The sequence below is a fragment of the Desmodus rotundus genome, chromosome 6 (assembly GCF_022682495.2).
Source record: "Desmodus rotundus isolate HL8 chromosome 6, HLdesRot8A.1, whole genome shotgun sequence".
Lineage (NCBI taxonomy): Eukaryota > Metazoa > Chordata > Mammalia > Chiroptera > Phyllostomidae > Desmodus > Desmodus rotundus.
In genome coordinates this window covers 159,927,788-159,946,479 of record NC_071392.1, presented here as the reverse complement: position 1 = coordinate 159,946,479, position 18,692 = coordinate 159,927,788, and the positions used below count along the sequence as shown (strand labels likewise).

General features: G+C 62.5%; 1 protein-coding gene across 1 annotated transcript; it reads left to right on the top strand.

Annotated features, from left to right (window-relative positions):
* The first annotated feature begins 750 nt into the window (after positions 1–750).
* FOXL3 (forkhead box L3) lies at positions 751–18,135 on the top strand. Its single transcript, XM_045184950.2, has 5 exons — positions 751–857; positions 1,243–1,411; positions 1,669–2,057; positions 17,498–17,732; positions 17,860–18,135. Exons 1-5 carry the CDS (start codon positions 751–753, stop codon positions 18,133–18,135), a joined length of 1,176 nt encoding a protein of 391 aa, XP_045040885.2.
* The last annotated feature ends 557 nt before the right edge of the window (positions 18,136–18,692 follow it).

The window sequence follows — 18,692 nt, the reverse complement described above, 5'->3', positions numbered from 1 at the left end:
CTGCCCGGGCTCACGGAGCTCGGCGAGAGCACCGGCCTGGCCATGGGCTCAGAGCTGGCCTGGAAGCCTCGGAGGAGGCTCACTTGTGGGCAGTGGGACACAGAGCTGTGCGGACACGGGGCGCCAGGGAAGTGCTGAACGTGTGTGTCTGCATGGGCTCTGATCCAGGCAGCGACCCCCAGATGGACGGCCACCCTACCCCACCTGGACTCCTCTGCTCTCCGGTGGAAAGAGGGAAAGAGGCAGTGGGAGACTGGCAGGGGAGGGAGCCACCTTCCCGCCCGGTCTGTGACCTGTGGCCCAAAAGTCCTCTCTGGGGACCTAGGTGCGCCCAGGACCCGCACACCAACCAGCTCCCAGGAGAAGTCCCTCAGCGCAGGGAGCACTGGAGAAGCCCCAGCTCCGGCTCCAGGGACCCAGCCCCTCTACTCTGGGGTCCCCGCCTGGAGCGCTGGGAATAGCACTGGGCAGCGAGGGGAGGCAGCAGATGGCGCCCCGCCTGTGGGACCACCCAGCGCCCCAACCTCCTCCCACTTTCCTCCGGTCAGAAGGTCACTCGCTTGGCTCCCCTCCGCCTCTTTAAAGATGGCTGGGGCCTCCCCTGTGCCGGGATTGGATGCGAGAGAACGGGGTGGGCACGGGCGGGGACCCCAGAAGCCCAGGTTCCAGCTCTGGCGGAGAGCGTCCCGCAGTGCAGACCTGGCGACCGGCGGACAGCGCGGTGGAGGCGGCAGCGCCGCGCGCGACACGATGTTTGACAGCTCGCAGTATCCCTATAATTGCTTCAATTACGACGCCGACGACTACCCCGCGGGCAGCTCGGACGAGGAAAAGCGGCTCACGCGGCCGGCGTACAGGTGACCGCGGGGTCAGGGCACCCTCCGCAGGGCACTCGGAGACCCGGAACCCGCCTGGGACGGAGGGAGGGAGGGCTTCCTTCTCTCGGACGGAGCTCACAAAAGGGACATCTCTGTCCACACGTTTACGGATGGGGGGAGCGGGGGTGGGGAGCTCAAGAACTGGGAGCCAGAGGTTCTGGGGTCAGGAGGAGGCCAGGAGCAGGGAGCTCCAGGGGCCACTCCCGGAACAACTCCTTGTCTCTGCTCCCCCCTTCCAACGTGCCAGGCGTCCGGGTCCTCTGTGGAGAAGATCCGGGCGCCTGGGAAGGGCTGGCGGGAGGACACTCGGAACTCGCTCGGGGCGCTGCGCTCCGCCCCTGGCCTGACGCGTCCCGGTTTGCAGCTACATCGCGCTGATCGCCATGGCCATTCAGCAGAGCCCCGCGGGCAGGGTGACCCTGTCTGGCATCTACGACTTCATCATGCGCAAGTTCCCCTACTACCGCGCCAACCAGCGCGCCTGGCAGAACTCCATCCGCCACAACCTGTCCCTGAACAGCTGCTTCATCAAAGTGAGCCCCCCCATGCGCCCCTGAGCGTCCCCGGCTTGGGCACACCTGGGTCAAGTCATTGCGGGGGGCAGGGGCGCGCAGGAGGCATGGGAAAGGTCATTCTTAGCAAACTGGGCTTCCCCCATCTGCTCCAGGAGCAAGGCCACCGGCCCCCGACGGGGACTACCCTGTGCTCTCTGTGAGCCACGATGAGGGGAGGGGTGTGTGGGGGTGGGCGCAGCCCAGTGCTGAGCCCCCCTCGCTGGTCACTTGCACAGGTGCCAAGGACCGAGGGCCACGGGAAGGGGAAGGGCAACTACTGGACATTCGCTGGTGGCTGTGAGTCGCTGCTGGACCTCTTTGAAGATGGCAACTACCGGCGGCGCCGGCGCCGGCGGGGAGCCAAGCATGAGGGGGCCACGGGGGCATGCGCAGGGTGCACCCAGGGTCCCCCTGGTCCGCAGGAGCCAGCCATTGCCACGGGATCCCTGGCCCTTCACCAGGAGCCACTGCCCCCCGCCAACCCCGCTGCCCTGGGCAAGGAGCCTCACAGGGACATCAAGTTCAGCATCGACTACATCCTCTCCTCCCCTGACCCTTTTCCTGGGGCCCCGCTGCCGCCTGGTAGGCAGGAGGCCCAGCAGGTGAACCTCCACTTTTGGACAATGTGAGGGAGTGCTGAGGCTGTTTGCTCCTTGGGGGGCTGGCACCCAAGCAGCCAGGGGTCTCCTGGGTGATTTCGGTCTTGCATCAATCCAAGAAGCTAGGTTTTGCAGCATCGGACAAACTAGCAGCTCACGCTGAGTCTGAAACCAGCCTGGGCTGGAGGGGAAGCTGGTCAGCGGCAGGCCGCAGCTCACCCTTGCAGAACAAGGCGCCCCTGCAGGACACCCCACAGGCTGCCTGTCTCGCTTGGGGTTTGCTCTAGAGTTGCAGGGAAGTCCTGCACGGGGACTGAGAGCACAGGCTCAGGGTCATCGTCGCCGATGGCCACGCCCGGGAGCTGCCTGTGTGTGCCGGGACAGTCAGGGACACTGGTGGGCCTCTTCCTTACAGGTGAAAGTGACGACGAAGCGCCAACTCGGAAGTCGGACCCTAATCGACCTGTGGCTGTTGCCCACCCCCACTCCCGTTCTGACCGTGCCGCTGTTAAGGGTTGCGCCTGTGGAAGTGACAAACACATCTCGTGTGGTTCAGGAAGTCCGTGCACTTTTTTCTACAGGGAAGAGAGAAGGAAGCAGAGAGGGTGGGAGGGAGGAGGAAACAGGGGTCCCAGTTTGGGACAACGTGGAGGCAGAGCTCACCTCGATTCTTCTAAGAGGAGTGAGCTCCTATTCCGGTTCCACGCACCTGGTCACACCCACAGCAGGGACAAACCCCACCCCCCTGGGAGGTGTGCGTGATTCTGAGCCTCAGAGGCGGCACTTCCATTCGTAAATGTAAATTATTTAATTGCCATATAGAGGTGGGCATTTTTTAAGGAACACAGTTGTGCACAGTGAAACTATTTGAACGATCGTATCGTTTTTCACGAGCCTCCTTTGGCGGAGTTGGTGGCTATCGGTGACTTCGCCGGGGCAGCAGTGTGAATTGCCCCCAATCTCACTCACTAGGTGACACGGACTGCCTAGCTGTGTAAACGGCAAAAACACACCCAAAGAGGCTGCTCTTTTGCCAGGGAACGTGCAGTTGCGTCATCGAACTCTGCAAAACGGGCTGGGCGGGCAGCGAGGCAGGCGGATCACGCACAGGACCGCGCTGGGCCGGCTGCATTTCTGGCTCGGAAGACCTTTCACTGGCTGGCGAGATGCCTCCCTCACCCTGTACATAGAGACTTCGCGCGCTCCTTCCATTGTCGGAGAAGAAGGGGAGGCCGATCCTTAGAAATGCCGTGCCTGCCTGGGCCTCACTGGGGGTCCGCGCCGGCAATGGGCCCACACCCCTCCCACCTGCCCCCCTCGGTCTGGCCCAGCCTGCGAGCTGCAGCCTCTGCCTCACACAGGCCTCCGGAGAGCAGGACGCAGGCCTGTCACAGGGGTGCCTCTCCCTCGGGAGTGACAGCTGCCAGACTGCTGGGAGCTAGCTGCCCGCCGGACGTGGCGCTGGGCCCCGCCGGGAGCTGCCTCTCAGTCCGCAGGCCACAGCGGAGGCAGCGCCGAGGGCCGGGCGGCTGCGGGAGTGCGCGCGCACGCTGTGGCTGTGAGCCGTGTGTCTGTCTGCGTTCCTCTTATTTATTCCCTTTGTCGGCTGTGCTAACGGCATTGTTTTAAACGACGCCGGGTGTAGTTTGGATGGTGCGTTGTTCACAAGTAAGTGGCCTCTAGAGCATCCGGAGGTCTATTTTTCTGCTCTCAACTGAGCAAATACAACGTGCGTTTTGTCTTCCCGGTTCTTGCTCTCTGCCTGCATTTCCTTGGCGAGGGAGGCCTGATTAAGAACAGAAAACCCTCTGCTCTGAAGAGACGATCTCGGGGACCACGGCCTGGGGGGGGAGGTGGGGTGCTGTTCACCCGCCCGCGTTCCAGGGCGGAGCCCACCAGGCTGCCTGTGAGCTGGGCGGCGGCCCCAGCGGCGAGACCCGTGCACTACAAGGTGTAACATTTGTTTTGCAGAGGATATCAATCATGTTTCTAAGAGCGAAGGGACATTTTCAATTTGCCAGCGTGTGATATCCTGCGACTTCGGAAGGGCTCCCAGCCCTTCCCGTGAGTGGCATTTAATACCACGCAACACAGCGGGGTGAGGGCTGGTGCTGACCTATTCAAATGCCGCTGCCGCCACGCCGACTTTTCAGCGCAATTATAATTAAATACTTTATGCCTCTCTTGCAAATCCGCTGATTGATCACCGATGTGTGCATTGCCGCCACATCACCCCGAGCAGACGTCTGCCACGCGCGGTCATGGATCACCAGGTTCCATTAACAAAGTCGGGAGGCGCTGCCGCGCCGAGTTAGCGAGGACGCTGGGCGACGGCTGTCGTGTGGAGCGCAGTTCCCGGGCTTGGCCGCACCTGGGCCCCGAACCCCTCTCCCGAGCCTCCTGGGGACTGTGGGGTGTCCCTGCTCGCAGAGGCTGGTTCAAGGGAGGGCCGTCCCTGGGAGCTGGAGGCAGCTGGAGCCAGGACGGCCCTGACCCCTGTTGGGGAGGGAGGGGTCCCACCCGTGCAGGGCCAGGAAGGAGGGTGGGAAGTGTGGGCAGGTGTGTGAGTGCAAACCAGCCTCGGGTGGGTCTCCTCCTCCCTGGGAGGCCCTTCTCCATGGGCAACACCAGGTCGGACACTTCCTCCCACACAGAGCTGCTGTCCTTGGCCCCCGGTCTCCCCAAGGGCAGCAGAAAGGCCGCCTGTCTCTTCAAACTCTTTCCTCCCTTCACTGAGCACATTTGGGTTGTGTGTTCATCCAGTCAATTGAACATGTGTGAGCCACGCCGGGTGCCGTGAGCTGCGCTTGGTGCTGGGGCGCAGCCATGAACCTGAGGCATTGACTGTGTTCCCGACACAGGCAATGAAGCCACCACTGAGCACACACAGACTTGCAAGCCCTCGGGATGGGCACAACAACCAGCTTGGACTGTGTTCAGGCAGCCCCCTAGGACGGGCAGGGGCAGGGGCTCGCAGAAGAGAGGAGGGCCAGCATGCTGGGCTGGAGGTGCCGGAAGGGAGAAGTGCATGAGAGGGCCCCAGGCTGCCCTCCCAGCCCCCAGTCCGGGCGAAAGCCCCCATTTCTTTCACTGCTGAAATGCCTGTGTCACTTTGCCCCAGAACACCTGTGGGACAATCACCTCCCGAATTCCAGGCGCGTTATCCTGGTTAATGTGGCCTTCAAACCAGCTGACTTACCAAGCACACACCCGCCACAACCTCTGCTCTTGTCCCCAAGCCTTGTTAGCGAACCTGTCCCATCCTGGGCCTGGCACATGGAGTTCAGGAACCCAAGGCGCAGGTGCTGAGGGTGTCATGGAGTGGTCACCCTTGTCTCCCCAGGGCCAAAGTCCTCGTTGGAGCCCCTCATGAGGTCTCAAAACATGGGTGCTTCTCCACAGCGTCTCCCCCACCTCCTCCTGTGGCTCCAGCAGCCCTGTGAGGGGGAGATGGGCAGACACCAGCTCCCCCTCACAGAAGAGGACCGAGGCTCCTAGGGCCTGTTGGAGCAGAGGGGGGGGGTCCTCGGCCGCTCCCCGATTCCCAGTGCCTGGCTGAGGGTGGGGTAATCAGACCCCTGGACCTCTCTGCCCACTGGCTGTGGCCACCATTCAACCCCTGAGCATTTGGAGCCTCCAATCCCGGAATGAAATGAGGATGTGGACCTCGTGTGGCCATGATGCCTCCGGCCACCCTTTGGGGGTCCACAGTGCCCCCCACAGCATCAGCTTAGAGAGCTGCCCTCACCTAATTATTTAAAGGGGAAGCACATACAGTCTATTACCTGTAATTTGATTTTGTCTTCAGCCACATGAACAATTCATAAACGTGTAAAATTGCGTGTTTTCATCCAGTTAAAAAGGCCACCTGTGTGGCACGTAAACGGGCCCGACACGGCTTTGCTGGAGAAACCGGTTCCTCAGAACCGAAGGCTCAGCTCGCCAGGCCGCCGCCACGGCCAGACTGACGCCCCGTGTGCTTCTGTGGGAGCATCGCACTCCACCAGCTCAAGGCGACGACGGGCCAGGTCCAAGTCAGGGGTGCGTGCTCTCAGCTGCAGCCAGCCCTGCGGGCCCGTGATCAACAGCAGCCACACAGTTGCGCCGTTTCACAAAGAAAAGGAACCTGGGTGGGAGCACTGGAGCTTTGCTCCGCTTCCCCGGCAGCGTGTGTGGGATGCGGCACCGCGAGAGGGCCTCATGGGATGGCAAACCTCCCTCGACTCGCCTAGGAGGGGACAGGGCCTGGACCTGGGCCCGTCCCCTCACACCTGCCTGCCATCCCCAGGTTATTGTCTTCGCAGCACTGTTTTTATATCCACCGGCTCAGCACGCCCACCCATTGGCTCTGCAGGGCGGGCTGGTGCCCTCACACCCAGAGTCCACCACAGCAGCCCGTCCTTGGCACCCGAGCCCCTAAAATCCAGTTGGCTCCCAGGCTCCAGACTGACGGCTGGGAAAGCGTGCTCCAGCGCACCACGGAATACCATGCCTTTCTTCCTAAGTTTGGGGCAAGAAGAAGACAGTTCAGACCCGCTCTGTCTTAACACGCTCACGGGGGTCCCCTGGGTCCAGATTGCGAGCGGTATTGGTCTGCATTCCTGCGATCCCTTGTTTAATGTCTCCGTCCCTTAAAGTGGACAGGGGCCTGCCCCAGACCATGTGTCCTGGGCCCATCTCAGCGCCTGAGAGCCTCGGCAAACGGGGCAGGTCCCCAACGGCCACTTGTCTGTGCTCCTGTGACGGGGGCAGGTGCTTTGGGCCACCGAGCCTGGGAAAGGCAAACAAGGAACTCTGTTCCCCAGCGAGGCACCGAGGGGGCAAGACCTGGGGCTCCCCACACTCAGGGGCTAGTTCATTCGGGGTGGGGAACAGCTGTGGCCTCCCCAAAGACATGGGTCCAGGCCAGGCGCACCCGCTTGGTGGGGCCTCTGAGAAAGTGTCTGCCTGCCAGGAAGGTGCAGCCAAGTGCCCAGCACCAGGCACATCCTGGCATACTCTGTCCTTGGGGACTCTGTGTGGCTGGGTCTGGGCTGGGGCCCCTGGCATGGCCATCCTGGGGGGCAGGTACGCCTGAGCAGAGACGAGTGCACTCTGCGGGCAGGGCGGGGCCGGGCCCCACCCCCCAAAGGCATCCCCCTATTCTGGGACTGCAGCTGGCCCTGCGTGCAGGCAGGGTGAGTGGATCTCAGGCACATCCCCGCCTCCCAAGAAGCCTGGGGCCCAGAGCAGGGTGTTCCAGACACCGAGCAGGGCCACGTGCGTCTGCAGTTCCTGGACAGACTGGAATGGTTTTCCCTCTGTGTTCTGTTGAGGTCGCTGACCGTGCTGGACGTCGGCCAGGAGACTGGCTGAGGGGCCTTGGTCTGCACAGACGGCACAGTGAGGCGGGTGCAGGGCTCACAGAGTCTCCACAGGGGGTGGCCTGGCCCCAGGAGCCCAGCCCCCTGAACCGGCTACACCCTCCCTGCCTGGGAGCCGCCCCACCAGGTCCGGTGCTCTGGGCACCCCACTTCCAGCCCTCACACTGGCTCTATGGAAAAGGCTGGACAGGGGACAGTCACACGTGTGTGTGACCAGACCTCAACGCAAACCTCTTTTCCAGTCTGTTCCGTGCCAAGAAACGTGTGCAAAGCAGGACACCTGTGAGCTTGCAGGTGGACCATCTCCTGGGGCAGATGGTGGTGGGGGTCTCAGGCTCTCCACGGGGAGCCCCGTTTCCAGGAGGGCTCAGTGGGGGGGCACAGCCAGAAGGGCTCTCCAAGCAGCCGCCGCAGCTGCTGAGGGACGCAACCAGCCCGCGGTGAGGAAAGGTTAGTACATAAATCAAAGGGAAATGTCAAATGCCTTTTAACGCTGATTGAGAGGTAATTTGGGGCAGGGCCCTGCCAGTCCTCCAGCACAAGTGTCTCATTCTAACAGTGAGCAACCCGCACGACGTCCCTGTAAGTACAGCCCCTGAGGGGAGAGGGCCCGTGTTCTGCTCCCACCTGGAGCCCCAGGGGCCTGGGAACCCCAAGACTGCCGGTGGGCCATTCAGGGCGAAGGTGAGTATGTTTTGCTCTGTCCGTGTAATAACAGGGATGTGGGCTCAGAGCGCAGAATTGCGCCCAGAAGTCCCCGTTCCTCGGCTGAAGATGCAAAGCCGAGAGCTGGGCTGGTAGCCGCAGCGTCTCTGAACACCTGGCCTTGCTGAGCCAGACATCACGGCTTCTGCCTTCGTAGCAGCCTGGAAAGAACGCTCCCGATCACCCGCACGGGTGGGCTTTCCACTACACCGGGGCACCGCTCTCTTATCAGGTCTGTAAGTGATCCACAGTGTGTGGGGGGCCTGCCTTCTGCTGAGCACAGTGGCCGGTGGCCGTCCCCAGGGCAAGTGCAGCAAAATCGCGAGTGGGCCAGCGCTGGTGCCACCCCCACCCCCGGTGCCAAGTTTGGTCCTCACACAGCACGGGAGGGTATTGGCAGTGTTGTGTGCCGACTGGGGGTGCCAGACATTTGGTCACAAACTAGACTGTCCCACACAACAAGGAACCGTCCTCAGAAAACCAGCACACCCTGCTGAGAGGCTCCGTCCCAAAGCCATCGGTGCACGGGGAGATGCCGCTGGGCTTTGCTCCCAGGGCATCCTCAGAGCCGGGGCTCCCGAGGATTATTCTTCCATGAGTGTGTTTTCTGCCCAACTGAGCCAGAGAACACGTGTTGGTGGCAATTAAGTACCACGACTGATTCGAGTTCCATCCTGGTCTCATCACCCCGACTCCCACTGTCCTTCCTAGCATCCCACACAGTAAGTGCCTGAGGACTGGGCTCCAGGTGCCGGCCCTTTCCTCCCCTCACCGTTGGACCTCGACCTCACTCCTTCCCTCTGGGGTCAAGTCCCTTCTTCCTGCGTTGCATCCTAGGGAGTTCTTTCTGTCCGTGATCATCTCTCAGTCTCTGTGGGAGACGCCCACCCCCCTGCCCTCCCTCCCTCCCTCCTTCCTGCACACAAATGTTCATAGTAGTGTTATTCACAACAGCCAAAACGTGGAAGCAACCGGAATGCCCACCAGTGGAGAGGCTGGGTGAGCACAGTGCACCACGTCCACACGTGGAGGAAAAGCATTACTCAGCTGAAGAAAGCGATGGAGCACCGGCCCACGCTGCAGCAGGGCCGAGCCTGGGAGACCTGCTCAGTGAGAGGAGCCGGCCACAAAGGGCATGGGTGGTGCGATGCCACTTGTATGGGGTGTGCAGAACAGCAGATCCACAGAGACAGGAAGCACATGAGTGGTGGCCAAGGGTGGGTGGGAGCTGGCCATGGGGGCTGACCACCCGTGGGAAAGAGGCTTCTTCTCAAGACAATGGAAACATTCTGGAATGAGGCAGTGGTGATGGCTGTTTGACATTGGGAATATACTAAAACGTGGAACTGTATGCTGGAGAATAGCGAATGTACGTCACGTGGATTGCATCTTACTTTCAACCTGCACGCACACACAGGCACTCCTGGGCGGCACCCCTGCCGCAGAAACCGAGCGGGTCCGCCTCCCGGCTGCAGCCTCCCTCTGTCTGAACCTGGCCCGTGGGCCCGACTCACAGGCTGTTTGCCAATCAAGCGAGATAAGGCCGGGAACACCCTGCTTATTGCGCTAAGTGACCGAGATAGCGCGTGCAATGTGACACGAAGCTCAGCAAGTGGGGCCCTGTAAAAACGTCACCTGGCCCTGTTCCCATCACACCTGTGTGTGGTTTGGACCTGACACCTGGCAGTTGGCCTTGATCCTACCTGCCTTCAGCCCCAGGGCCACTCCTTCCTCCAGCCCTTCCCCCCCCTCCATCCAGTTGTCACGCAGCTCACCTGAAGGCAGGGAGTGTCACACCTGCCTCCCGCCCCCTCCCACCATTTTCTAACCTGCAACACAGGGGGGCTTAGGGAACGACACCAATGCCCCCTGTTCTGCCCCCTCCACCCCCTGTCAGGCTTCTCAAGCACCTAAAATGAAGCTCACCTCAGCGCCTCACCGCGAGGTGGGGTCTGTCCCCCGTCACCCCACTTTCTCCAACCCGCCCCCCCCCCAACTCTTTGGGCTCCAGCCACACAGGCCTCCTGGCTGTTCCTGCCCCAGGACATTTGGGAATGTGCTCCACTCCTGTCTCCCTTCACGTCTCCACTCAAACGCCTCTGCGTCCCAGTCAGCAGCCCCCCAGCAACAACCCCACCGCTGTCTCAGCGCGCCCCGAGCTCCTGCGCTCTGCCCACGCCCCCACCCCCGCCGCACCTGCAGGTGAGGCCCACAGGGCGCACACACACGCTGTGCCACCAGGTGGCAGCAGAACGCTGGGCACAGGCGACCAGGACGCGCTGGGAGGGGAGGCTCAGGCCCCGCCCCACCACTCAGGCCCCGCCCCCGCCGACTGCCCGGCGCCCCGCTTTGGGGTCCAGGGGCTTCCAGGCATCACCCTGAAATGGAATCGATATGGTGGATGCTGGAGCCTGGACGGGCGGCAGGCGGGTCTCTGCTAGGAGAGCGGCCTTCTCACCGGCCAGGTCTGTTCTGAGCACCTGACAGCCAGTCACTTAATCGTCGCGGGACAGCTTGGGTCACCAGGGGCGACACCTGCGCACAGACAGAGGAAGGGGTCGGAGGGTGGGCTGGCGCCAGCTGGCCCAGGCAGGGACCCGTGGGTTTACTGGCCCCCCCCGTGGACACCTCCATGGGCCACTGCAGGTCACCCTCCTGGACACAGGTCCGCTCAGGCCTGAGCTGAGAAGCATGACCCCGCCTCGCCGCTGACACCACCTCAGCCCCTGGTGCGTGGGCTCTGGCCCACCTGCCAAGATCCTCCCCCTTCCCTCCCCCCCACCCCCGTGCCGGGCGAGTGGGGGGGGGCCTGGAGCACAGCTGTCCGGCGCCACCTAAGGGGACAGACCCTGACGAGCGGACACAGGTTTCTGACCTCCCTGTGCAGCTCCTGTTTGCCCCCACTCGCCCCCTTCCATGCAAACACCCTTCAGGTCTCTGGGTGAACTCGAGCCCAGTCTTGGATTCACTCCCAGCCTGTCTGAGGAGGGGTCTTGCTCAGACCCCATGCCGGGGCCCTGGGAAAGTCCCAAACTGGTCCCCCGGGTGCCCCTTTGAGGGATCCACGAGGACACACCAGACTCACATGCTGGGGGGAGGCCCTGGGCGCCACGTTCCAGCCCCTCTCCTGGCTCCCCAGCCTCCCGGCACTCCCCTCCCTCGCATGACGGAAAGGGCATTGAAGGCTCACTTCTAAGTGCTAAGTTATGACTACCGTACACATGAAATGTGTCAAAGGGTTACTGAACTCACTACTTAATGAGGGAACCAGGAACATGCTAGAACCTGCTCGCAGGAGAAGCCAAACACCGCCTCGCGCGAAGCAAGGGGCGCCTGGGAGAGCTGGCACGTGCTGTGGAGCAGGTCCACCCGCCCACGCCTGGCTCCATCCCCCGATGGACTGACCCGACCTCCATGGCTCGGACGGCCGTGTGTTATGGTCGGGTTTCTGCAAAGAGCTCACGTGAAAGGCGCAGGTAACCCAGACGGGCATGCTAGGTGGAGCCCATTTCAAAGTCAGCAAGACCCCTCGCTTGTCCCTGCTGTCCATCCTGGGAGCAGACTCCCTCTGCCACTCTCTGTCACACGCCCAGCTGTCAGGGTCTCCTTTCTGGGAGCAGCTGCCTCCTGTGCTGAGTGACAGATCCCTGGGGTTGTGACCCAACTTGGCCGTTTGCTAGCTGCATGACCCCAAAAGCCCACCCCTGCCTTGTTCTCCACATCTGCAGAGTGGGCATGGCCCCCTCAGGGGCCTCAGCACTGGGAGCTGGTCCCCGCTCTGGGTCGGGCAGCTCCATCAGCTCTTCTGATTCCCGCAGCCCAGTGCCTCCCTGCGGGTGTGCTTCCCCTAGTCTGTGGGCCTTTGGGCCTGTCTTCCCTCACACTCCGGGCCTGGGCGGCCCCTGCCTGCTGCTACCTGCCCACCAGCAAGCTGGTCCCCACTGCACGCCCCTGAGGACCTCCCAGGGTGCCCACTGCCCAGAAGCAAGGCCTGCTCTGGGGGCAGGTCACACAGCAACTCTGTGAAGGACGGCAGCTGGGCTGCAACGGCCGGCCATGGGGACCTTCCCCTGCTTTGGAGGCTGGTGTTTTCTCTGTATTTATTTTCGCTGTTCTAACCCTGCAGAATGTGCAGGCTGAAGCCTCCGCCTCTCGGTGGAAGGCAAGCAAACCTCCAGACTGGAGGTCTGCGGAGAAACCGCAGCAGGCCTGAGAGCTGCCTAACTCTGCGTCGTCAGGGACCAGAGCTCCTAAGGTGTTGGTTCACAGCAGCTGGAGCCCCAGCCGCAGCCACAGCCCCAGCCCCAGCCCCAGCCGGGCGAGCCAGACCAGCCTTGTGTCCTGTGCCTTTCAAATGCCCTGAGATGCACCTCATGATTCTGGAATATGCCGTTGGCCTGGGATTACAAAGTAGCCCTTATTAAAAATTGTGCAGACTCCCACATTAAACAAAATTAATCAGTAACTAGCTGTAATGTTATGAGGTCATTTCCCAACACAGTAACTCGGGGGCAACCCTATCTGATTGGCCGACGCGAGGCCTCAGGGAGACCGCGGTTATCTGTAAGCCATGGGCTTTGCGCAGGTGCCTGTATGTGGCTGGGCTGCCTGTGGGCCTCCCACCCCTGCTGTGTGCTGCCCTGACCTTCACAGACACGCCAGGTGGCCTGTCGCCCTTCTTCAGGACCGCCACCGTCTGTGACTCTTCCAACTAGAGGACTTCAGGAAGGAGGCGTCGGGGCTGGGCTGTGGGCCGGCGGCAGAAACGCCACCGTGGTCTGAGGCTTGGGGGTCCGGAAAGGCAGCTGGCCACACCCTGGTCCTCTGGGGACGGACACTCGCAGCCCCAAGCTGCTGTGTTGGTGTCTGGGTGCCCAGGGCCGCCATGCTGTGAGGAAGCCCGAGATGGCCCACACGGGAGGCCACGTGGAGAAGCAGCCAGAGCAGAGAGAGAGAGAATGAAGCGCTCGCCTGCCCCCAGCTGCAGTGGCTGCCCCGGGCGGGTCTGGCCTCTGCACTCCACACGGACGGCTTTGTGCCGGGCCCTGGAAGGACCCTGGTCGCTTTGAGCCGTGGGGCCGGGGACACTTCGTCACTCAGCAGCAGCTGACAGCCGCGGCGGCCGCAGTCGTCCCCGGGCCCACATCCTGCAGCCCAGAGCCTTTGTCCATTCTGTTCCCTCCGCCTGCATGCTCTTCCATCCCCTCTCCACACTGCGGCCCCTTCAGGTCCTTTGCTTCTCGGCCTGTGTCACCTCCCCAGAGGGGACCCCTCCTCTTCTCTAGGGGAACACTGCCTTCTGTCATCTCCTGCTGTCCCCCCCTCAGCACCCGTCAGTGTCCATCCACAGCAGTGGTCATAAGTCGCTCCTGCGTTTGTTGTCCTAGCGAGACCACAGGCTCCAAGTGCCCGGTGGTCAGCACAGCGCCTGGTGCACTGGCTCCCGGACCAATCAGGGGGCCGATGGACAGTGTGAGGTGACGGGGAGGGGTTCATAACAGACAGGCACAGGACAGCGGTGGGTCGTGCACCCAGCAGACATGGGGCACACAGGACCAGGTGAGAACCTGGAGGAGAGGTCGAGGCACCAGCCAGCCGTGGAGGCGGCCAGGGGGCCAAGGCCCAGGACTTGAAGGTCCCACAGACCCCAGAGATGGGAGCTTCCCCGAGGCAAGTCCCACCGGGAGCAGGAGCCTCTGAAAGTGGGCAGAGTGACGCTGGGGACCAGAGCAATGCAGCACACCCCTGGGAGTCAGGAGACAATGGGGGGCCAGCTCCTCGTGCAGCCAGGCCCTCCGGGGGAAGACCCCAGTGAGGAGACCTCTGAGCAGCCCCGCTGGGTGCTGCGTGACGGACGCTGAGGTCAAGCTGGTGGCCCTGGCTCACACCTCTGCCTCCACAGGGACCTCTGAAGGACCCCACCCCTCAACTCTAGACTCATGGATGGAGGGACTCACCATTAACGCCTTGAGGCCCAGCTGGCCTCTCATTTGGGGCGGAACTCTCACCCCGAACAGCGCTGCTCCGACCCATCACTCCATCATCAGCCTCCACCGCCTCCCCCTCCCTCCCAGCTTCGCAACCCCGGAGACACCACACCTGTGATGCAGAAGCCAAAACCCAGCTTCCTGAGGACGACAACAGTGTCCTGCACAGCCCCCACTTTTTAAACATGAACCCATTGCCCTGGCCGGCGTGGCCCGGAAACATTATCCCACAGACCCAAAGGTCACAGGTCGGATTCCCTCCCCATGAGGGCACATACCCAGGCTGCAAGTTCGATCCCCAGGTGGGGAGAGTACGGGAGGCAATGTCGATGTTTCTCTCCCTGCCTCTAAAAGCAATGGGAAAATGTCCTCAGCAGACAGTGAAAATAAATAAATAAAGTAAACCTCTTTTCTCAGCTTATTTCGGACTTGCAGAGCCGCTGTGAAGCCCGCTGCTTCGCAGAGTCCGTGGCGCCCCGTTCCTGGCCCGTCTCCAGCACCGAGAGTCCCCGACGGTGGACTCACAGCGACACACAGCCATGGCCGAGCTTGTTGTTACGCTTTCCCACGGAGTTCCTTGCTGTTTCCCAACCTGCCGGGGATTTGGAGTCACGTGACTGCATTACCGGCTCATTAAATGATTTCATTCCCTTTTTTAAGTGCATGCCGATCCTACTCAGGCCCAGGAGAGGATCCCACCCCATGACTCGGGGTCGAGGATCCGTGGGTCCCCGCCTGAGACACGTTATGCAGACAGTGCCGAGGCCAGGCATGCCTCAGACATGTCCGGAGACCCCGGGCAGAGGCCTCCGCTGGCCTGGTCCCCATTCTGCCAGGACGGCAGTCACCGGCCCGAGGACAGGCGATGCTCGCCTCGTGGCCTCTGGCGAGGGTGCCTGTCGCTGCTTGTGGGAACTTTCCGTGGAGATGTTGTCCGAAGGGTGAAATCAGCCACTCCCTGGTGAGACACCACCCCAGCCCTGACCTGGGACCATCGTCCCCCGGGCCACAGCCCAGGGTCAGGAGCAAAGGACCTGTGTTCTGCAGGAAGACGCAGGGTCTCCCTGGCCTGAGCGCCCGACCTGGCCTTGGACCGCCACAGAGGAAGGGAGGGAGGCTATGGGCCCAGCTGAGGGGCACAGGGCGAGGCGCCAGGCCCACCCACCTCTGCCTGCCCAGGAGGCTGCACCACGCCCGGCCCTTTGCCTGCAGGCCTGTGTCCCCCCACAAGGGCGCCTTCCTCTACTTCTCCCAAGGGTGCCACAAGGCCATCACCAGCCCCTCGGCTGCCACCCTGTCTCTAGCCCCCGACCTTGCCTGAGACGCTCAGTTAGGAGGACTTGCTCCAAAGGAGTCCCTGTAGGGGTGCGCCCACACCACAGCAGTGGGGTCCAAGGTTCATCCTGACTCCCTGTCTGTCCCAGTCTCGGGAGGCACCCCCAAATGGCCAGAAGTCCATGCCCACCTTGTAGGTGGAGCTCAGAGAGTGCAGGAACCCCAAAAGGGAGGGATGGGTCCACCTGGCCCCTCCCGCCGCCACCCACACTCCCAGGCGGGACCATGCTGTGGATGAGCCCCCAGTCCAGCGGGCGAGCCCCAGCCCAGGCTGGCTGCCCCTCCCACCGGCCTCCTGAAAGGCCTTTTCATCCCCGTGTGGACACCACCACTGGCCACATCAAAGGCCGTCTGTGGAAAGTCATGTTTTTCCCCAAACCAGAAAAGTTCAGGGTTGGAGCACAAACATTCAGCTCATTATTTAGAAATAACAAGTCCTCCGGGTTCTGGTATCAGATCAAAGCTCAGACATTAAATTCTCCAGAAGAGGAGGCGGCCTGGGATCAGATTTGTGTTTGCTTACTTTTTTTCATTCAGCTGCTAAAAAAGGGACTCGAAATCTGCCTAGCGGTTTGGAAGTCTGGTGGGGGTTTGGGAGCCGCGAGGAGACAGCCCGCTCCTGAGGCTCCCGGGCGTGGGGGCGGAAAATATTTGGTTGACATGACAATGGAGACCGCCCCGTGCTCACCGGCCCGTCTCCAGGAAATCCTGTCCCACCTCCCAGCCCCGCCCATACGCACGTGGGCGCAGGTGTCCCGCCCACAGGGCTGCCAGGTCGCGCATGGAACGCAGACACACGAGTGTGCACACAGGGGTCCTCCGGCCAGACACACACACAGGTGCACTCACGCTCTCACACACAGATGCACACTCACACCCGCACACAGCAGGGAAGTGTATCAGGAAGCACAGCTCTGCTCCCTCACCTGGGTGCCTAGGAGGACATCTCAGGAAGCGCGAGAGGGTGGGCGCCTCACCGGCTGACTGCTGTGGCCGTGGGCACCTCCTGTGAGGGGGGATGACACACTGGTGGCACCAAGTGGCCAAGGAACGGAGCATCAGACACTCGCTGCCGCTCCCTTTCCCTGTCGGTCGAGGGTTCCGGGCCAGCTCACCCCTGGGGACGGGGCTTGTCCACAGAGGCGGGCTTGCTGGAGGGATTCGGTGTCCAGTGAAAGCAGGCGGAGAGGCCGACACCCCTTCCACGTCCTCCCAGAATCCCCCTCTCTACGTGTAGCGCCAAACGGAGCAAATAAAAGGGAAGAAACGGGAAACAGCTGGAAACACTGACAGTGTGACTCTCTTCTTTCCTCAAAAAGTGATAAAAATAGTGTCGCAGACGAGGTCGTTTTCTAGGCAACGTTATTTCAGGCAGCGTGTATTAATGGCACGAGAATTAGTGCAAATTGAGTAATTAGCCTGAGCTGGCAGGGGAGCTGACAGGCACCGGCAGACGCATGATTCAGCGTCCCGGCTTCCCGGGCTCCACGCTGGGCACAGGGGCTCTGCTCCAGACCGGCCGCTGCGTGAGGGGCTGCCTGGGCTCCGGGATGGGCCAGAGCGGCGGAGCCAGGCCAGCACCCTCCCCTGGACAGTCAAGGACCAGAGCTGCCCCCCGCCCCGAGGGGGCTTCCCAGTGTGCCACAGCAGGGATGGTCCCGTGTCCCCAAAGGTGACCTCCAGCCCCCCATCTGAGACCAACTGTCCGTGGGGAATAAGCCCCCAGACTGCGGTGTTCCCGCTGCGGCAGCCAGAGCGGACTGAGACGGTTCACGTGGAGGCGCAGGGGTGTGAATGCTCGGGGCGTCCGGTCTGGGGAGTCTCACACCCACACTCTCAAGCGCATCCACCCGTGCAGGGAAGAGGCCCCTGTCCCACCCAAGGGTCTGCAGGAGCCACCTGCTTAACCCGTGTGACCCAGCTGGTGCGGTGGCTACTCTTGCGTGCACCCATGTCCCTCCAGGCCACCCCTCCAGCTCCAGAGGGCCAGCTCATCACTTCGTCACCTCTGGACACCCCGGGCCCTTCGCATGAAGCCCACACTGAGAAATGACCACCCACCACTGTCTTCTCCAGCTCGGCTGCTCAGACGGGGTCCCAGGCCAGCAGCTTCGTCGTCACCCAGGAGCTCGGGGGATGCAGAGCCCTGGGCTGCCCTCAGGCTCCTGACTCGGGAGTGGTGTTTGAACTAGACCCTGGGCTCTCCCTGAACATGCGGCATTTGAGAGGCGCCGGCCCAGAGCTGCTGAGGAGGCGGGACGGGGCCCGGTGTGCAGGCTGCAGAGATGTCATCTGCACCCAGAGACCCTCGGTGGCCCTGTTCTCACGGCACCGGGGGCTCCAGGCTGCTGGGGGCTGGGGGCTGGGGTAGCTGCTTACGGCTCTCACTCAGTCTGGGGACTCTCCAGCTCCCTTTGACCCTCCACTGTTTTCTCCAGGAAGCTGTTGCTGCCCAGTGGGGCCAGCATCCTGCAGCCGCAGGCGTTATCACCCACATCCTGCCCAGAGGGCCAAGAACAGCCACCTGTGGGGCTGCCCGAGGCTGGCGGCCTCTCCCTGCCCAGCTCTGGGGGCTGCTCAGCACAAGGCTCTCTCTGGGCAGCCAGGCCTTCCTGGACCAGTGGGGAGAGCAGTTCGGCGGGCAGGGGTACGAGCCCAGCCCAGCCCCGGCTGCAGAGCAGCTGGACCCCTCGGACACCCGGCCGTGGGCCTGAATGCCAGCCTTGTCTCCTGGCCTCCTCACGGCCTCCACAGCCGCCAGCCTGCTATTGACTCAAGATAAGTTCCAGAGGCCCAGGGCAGCTCTGTTTGGTCCGGTGTCTGCTGGCCAGGCCGGCCCGGGGCCCCAGCTCGGCACACACCCTGCCAGCCTCGCGCTTTGTCCTTATCCCCGGGGCCCTATCGGCTTCCCTCTGCGGTGCAGGGGGACAGTCACATGTTGCCACGGCCCTGCCCCGAAACAGGTGCTGGTGACATCACCTCTGGCAGAGATCACTGAGGTCTCCCGACTGCTACCAATATTTAGGTTTCCAGCCTCACGAGGCGTCTGGTCACACCTCCAGCGACACCTGCCGCGTTCTGGCCCCTCTGCTCTGGCTCAGGTGGCAGGGAGGTGGGGGTTGCGGGCTTCTCTGCTCTGGGGCTTCCCCTCCGGGGCCTGGGCACTGGGCCGGCAGGGGGTTGAGCTGCCATTCCCAAATCCCATCCCGCACATGCTGCAAACAGGCCCCCTCAAGGAAGAAGGGGGTGGGGAGGTCTTCCCAGAAAATTC

Coding starts and splice junctions, on each gene's coding strand:
- FOXL3 (XM_045184950.2), top strand. CDS start 751: ATGTTTGACAGCTCGCAGTATCCCTATAATTGCTTCAATTACGACGCC. Junction 1,412..1,668: donor TGAACAGCTGCTTCATCAAA/GTGAGCCCCCCC, acceptor TCACTTGCACAG/GTGCCAAGGACCGAGGGCCA. Junction 2,058..17,497: donor AACCTCCACTTTTGGACAAT/GTGAGGGAGTGC, acceptor TGTCTTCTCCAG/CTCGGCTGCTCAGACGGGGT.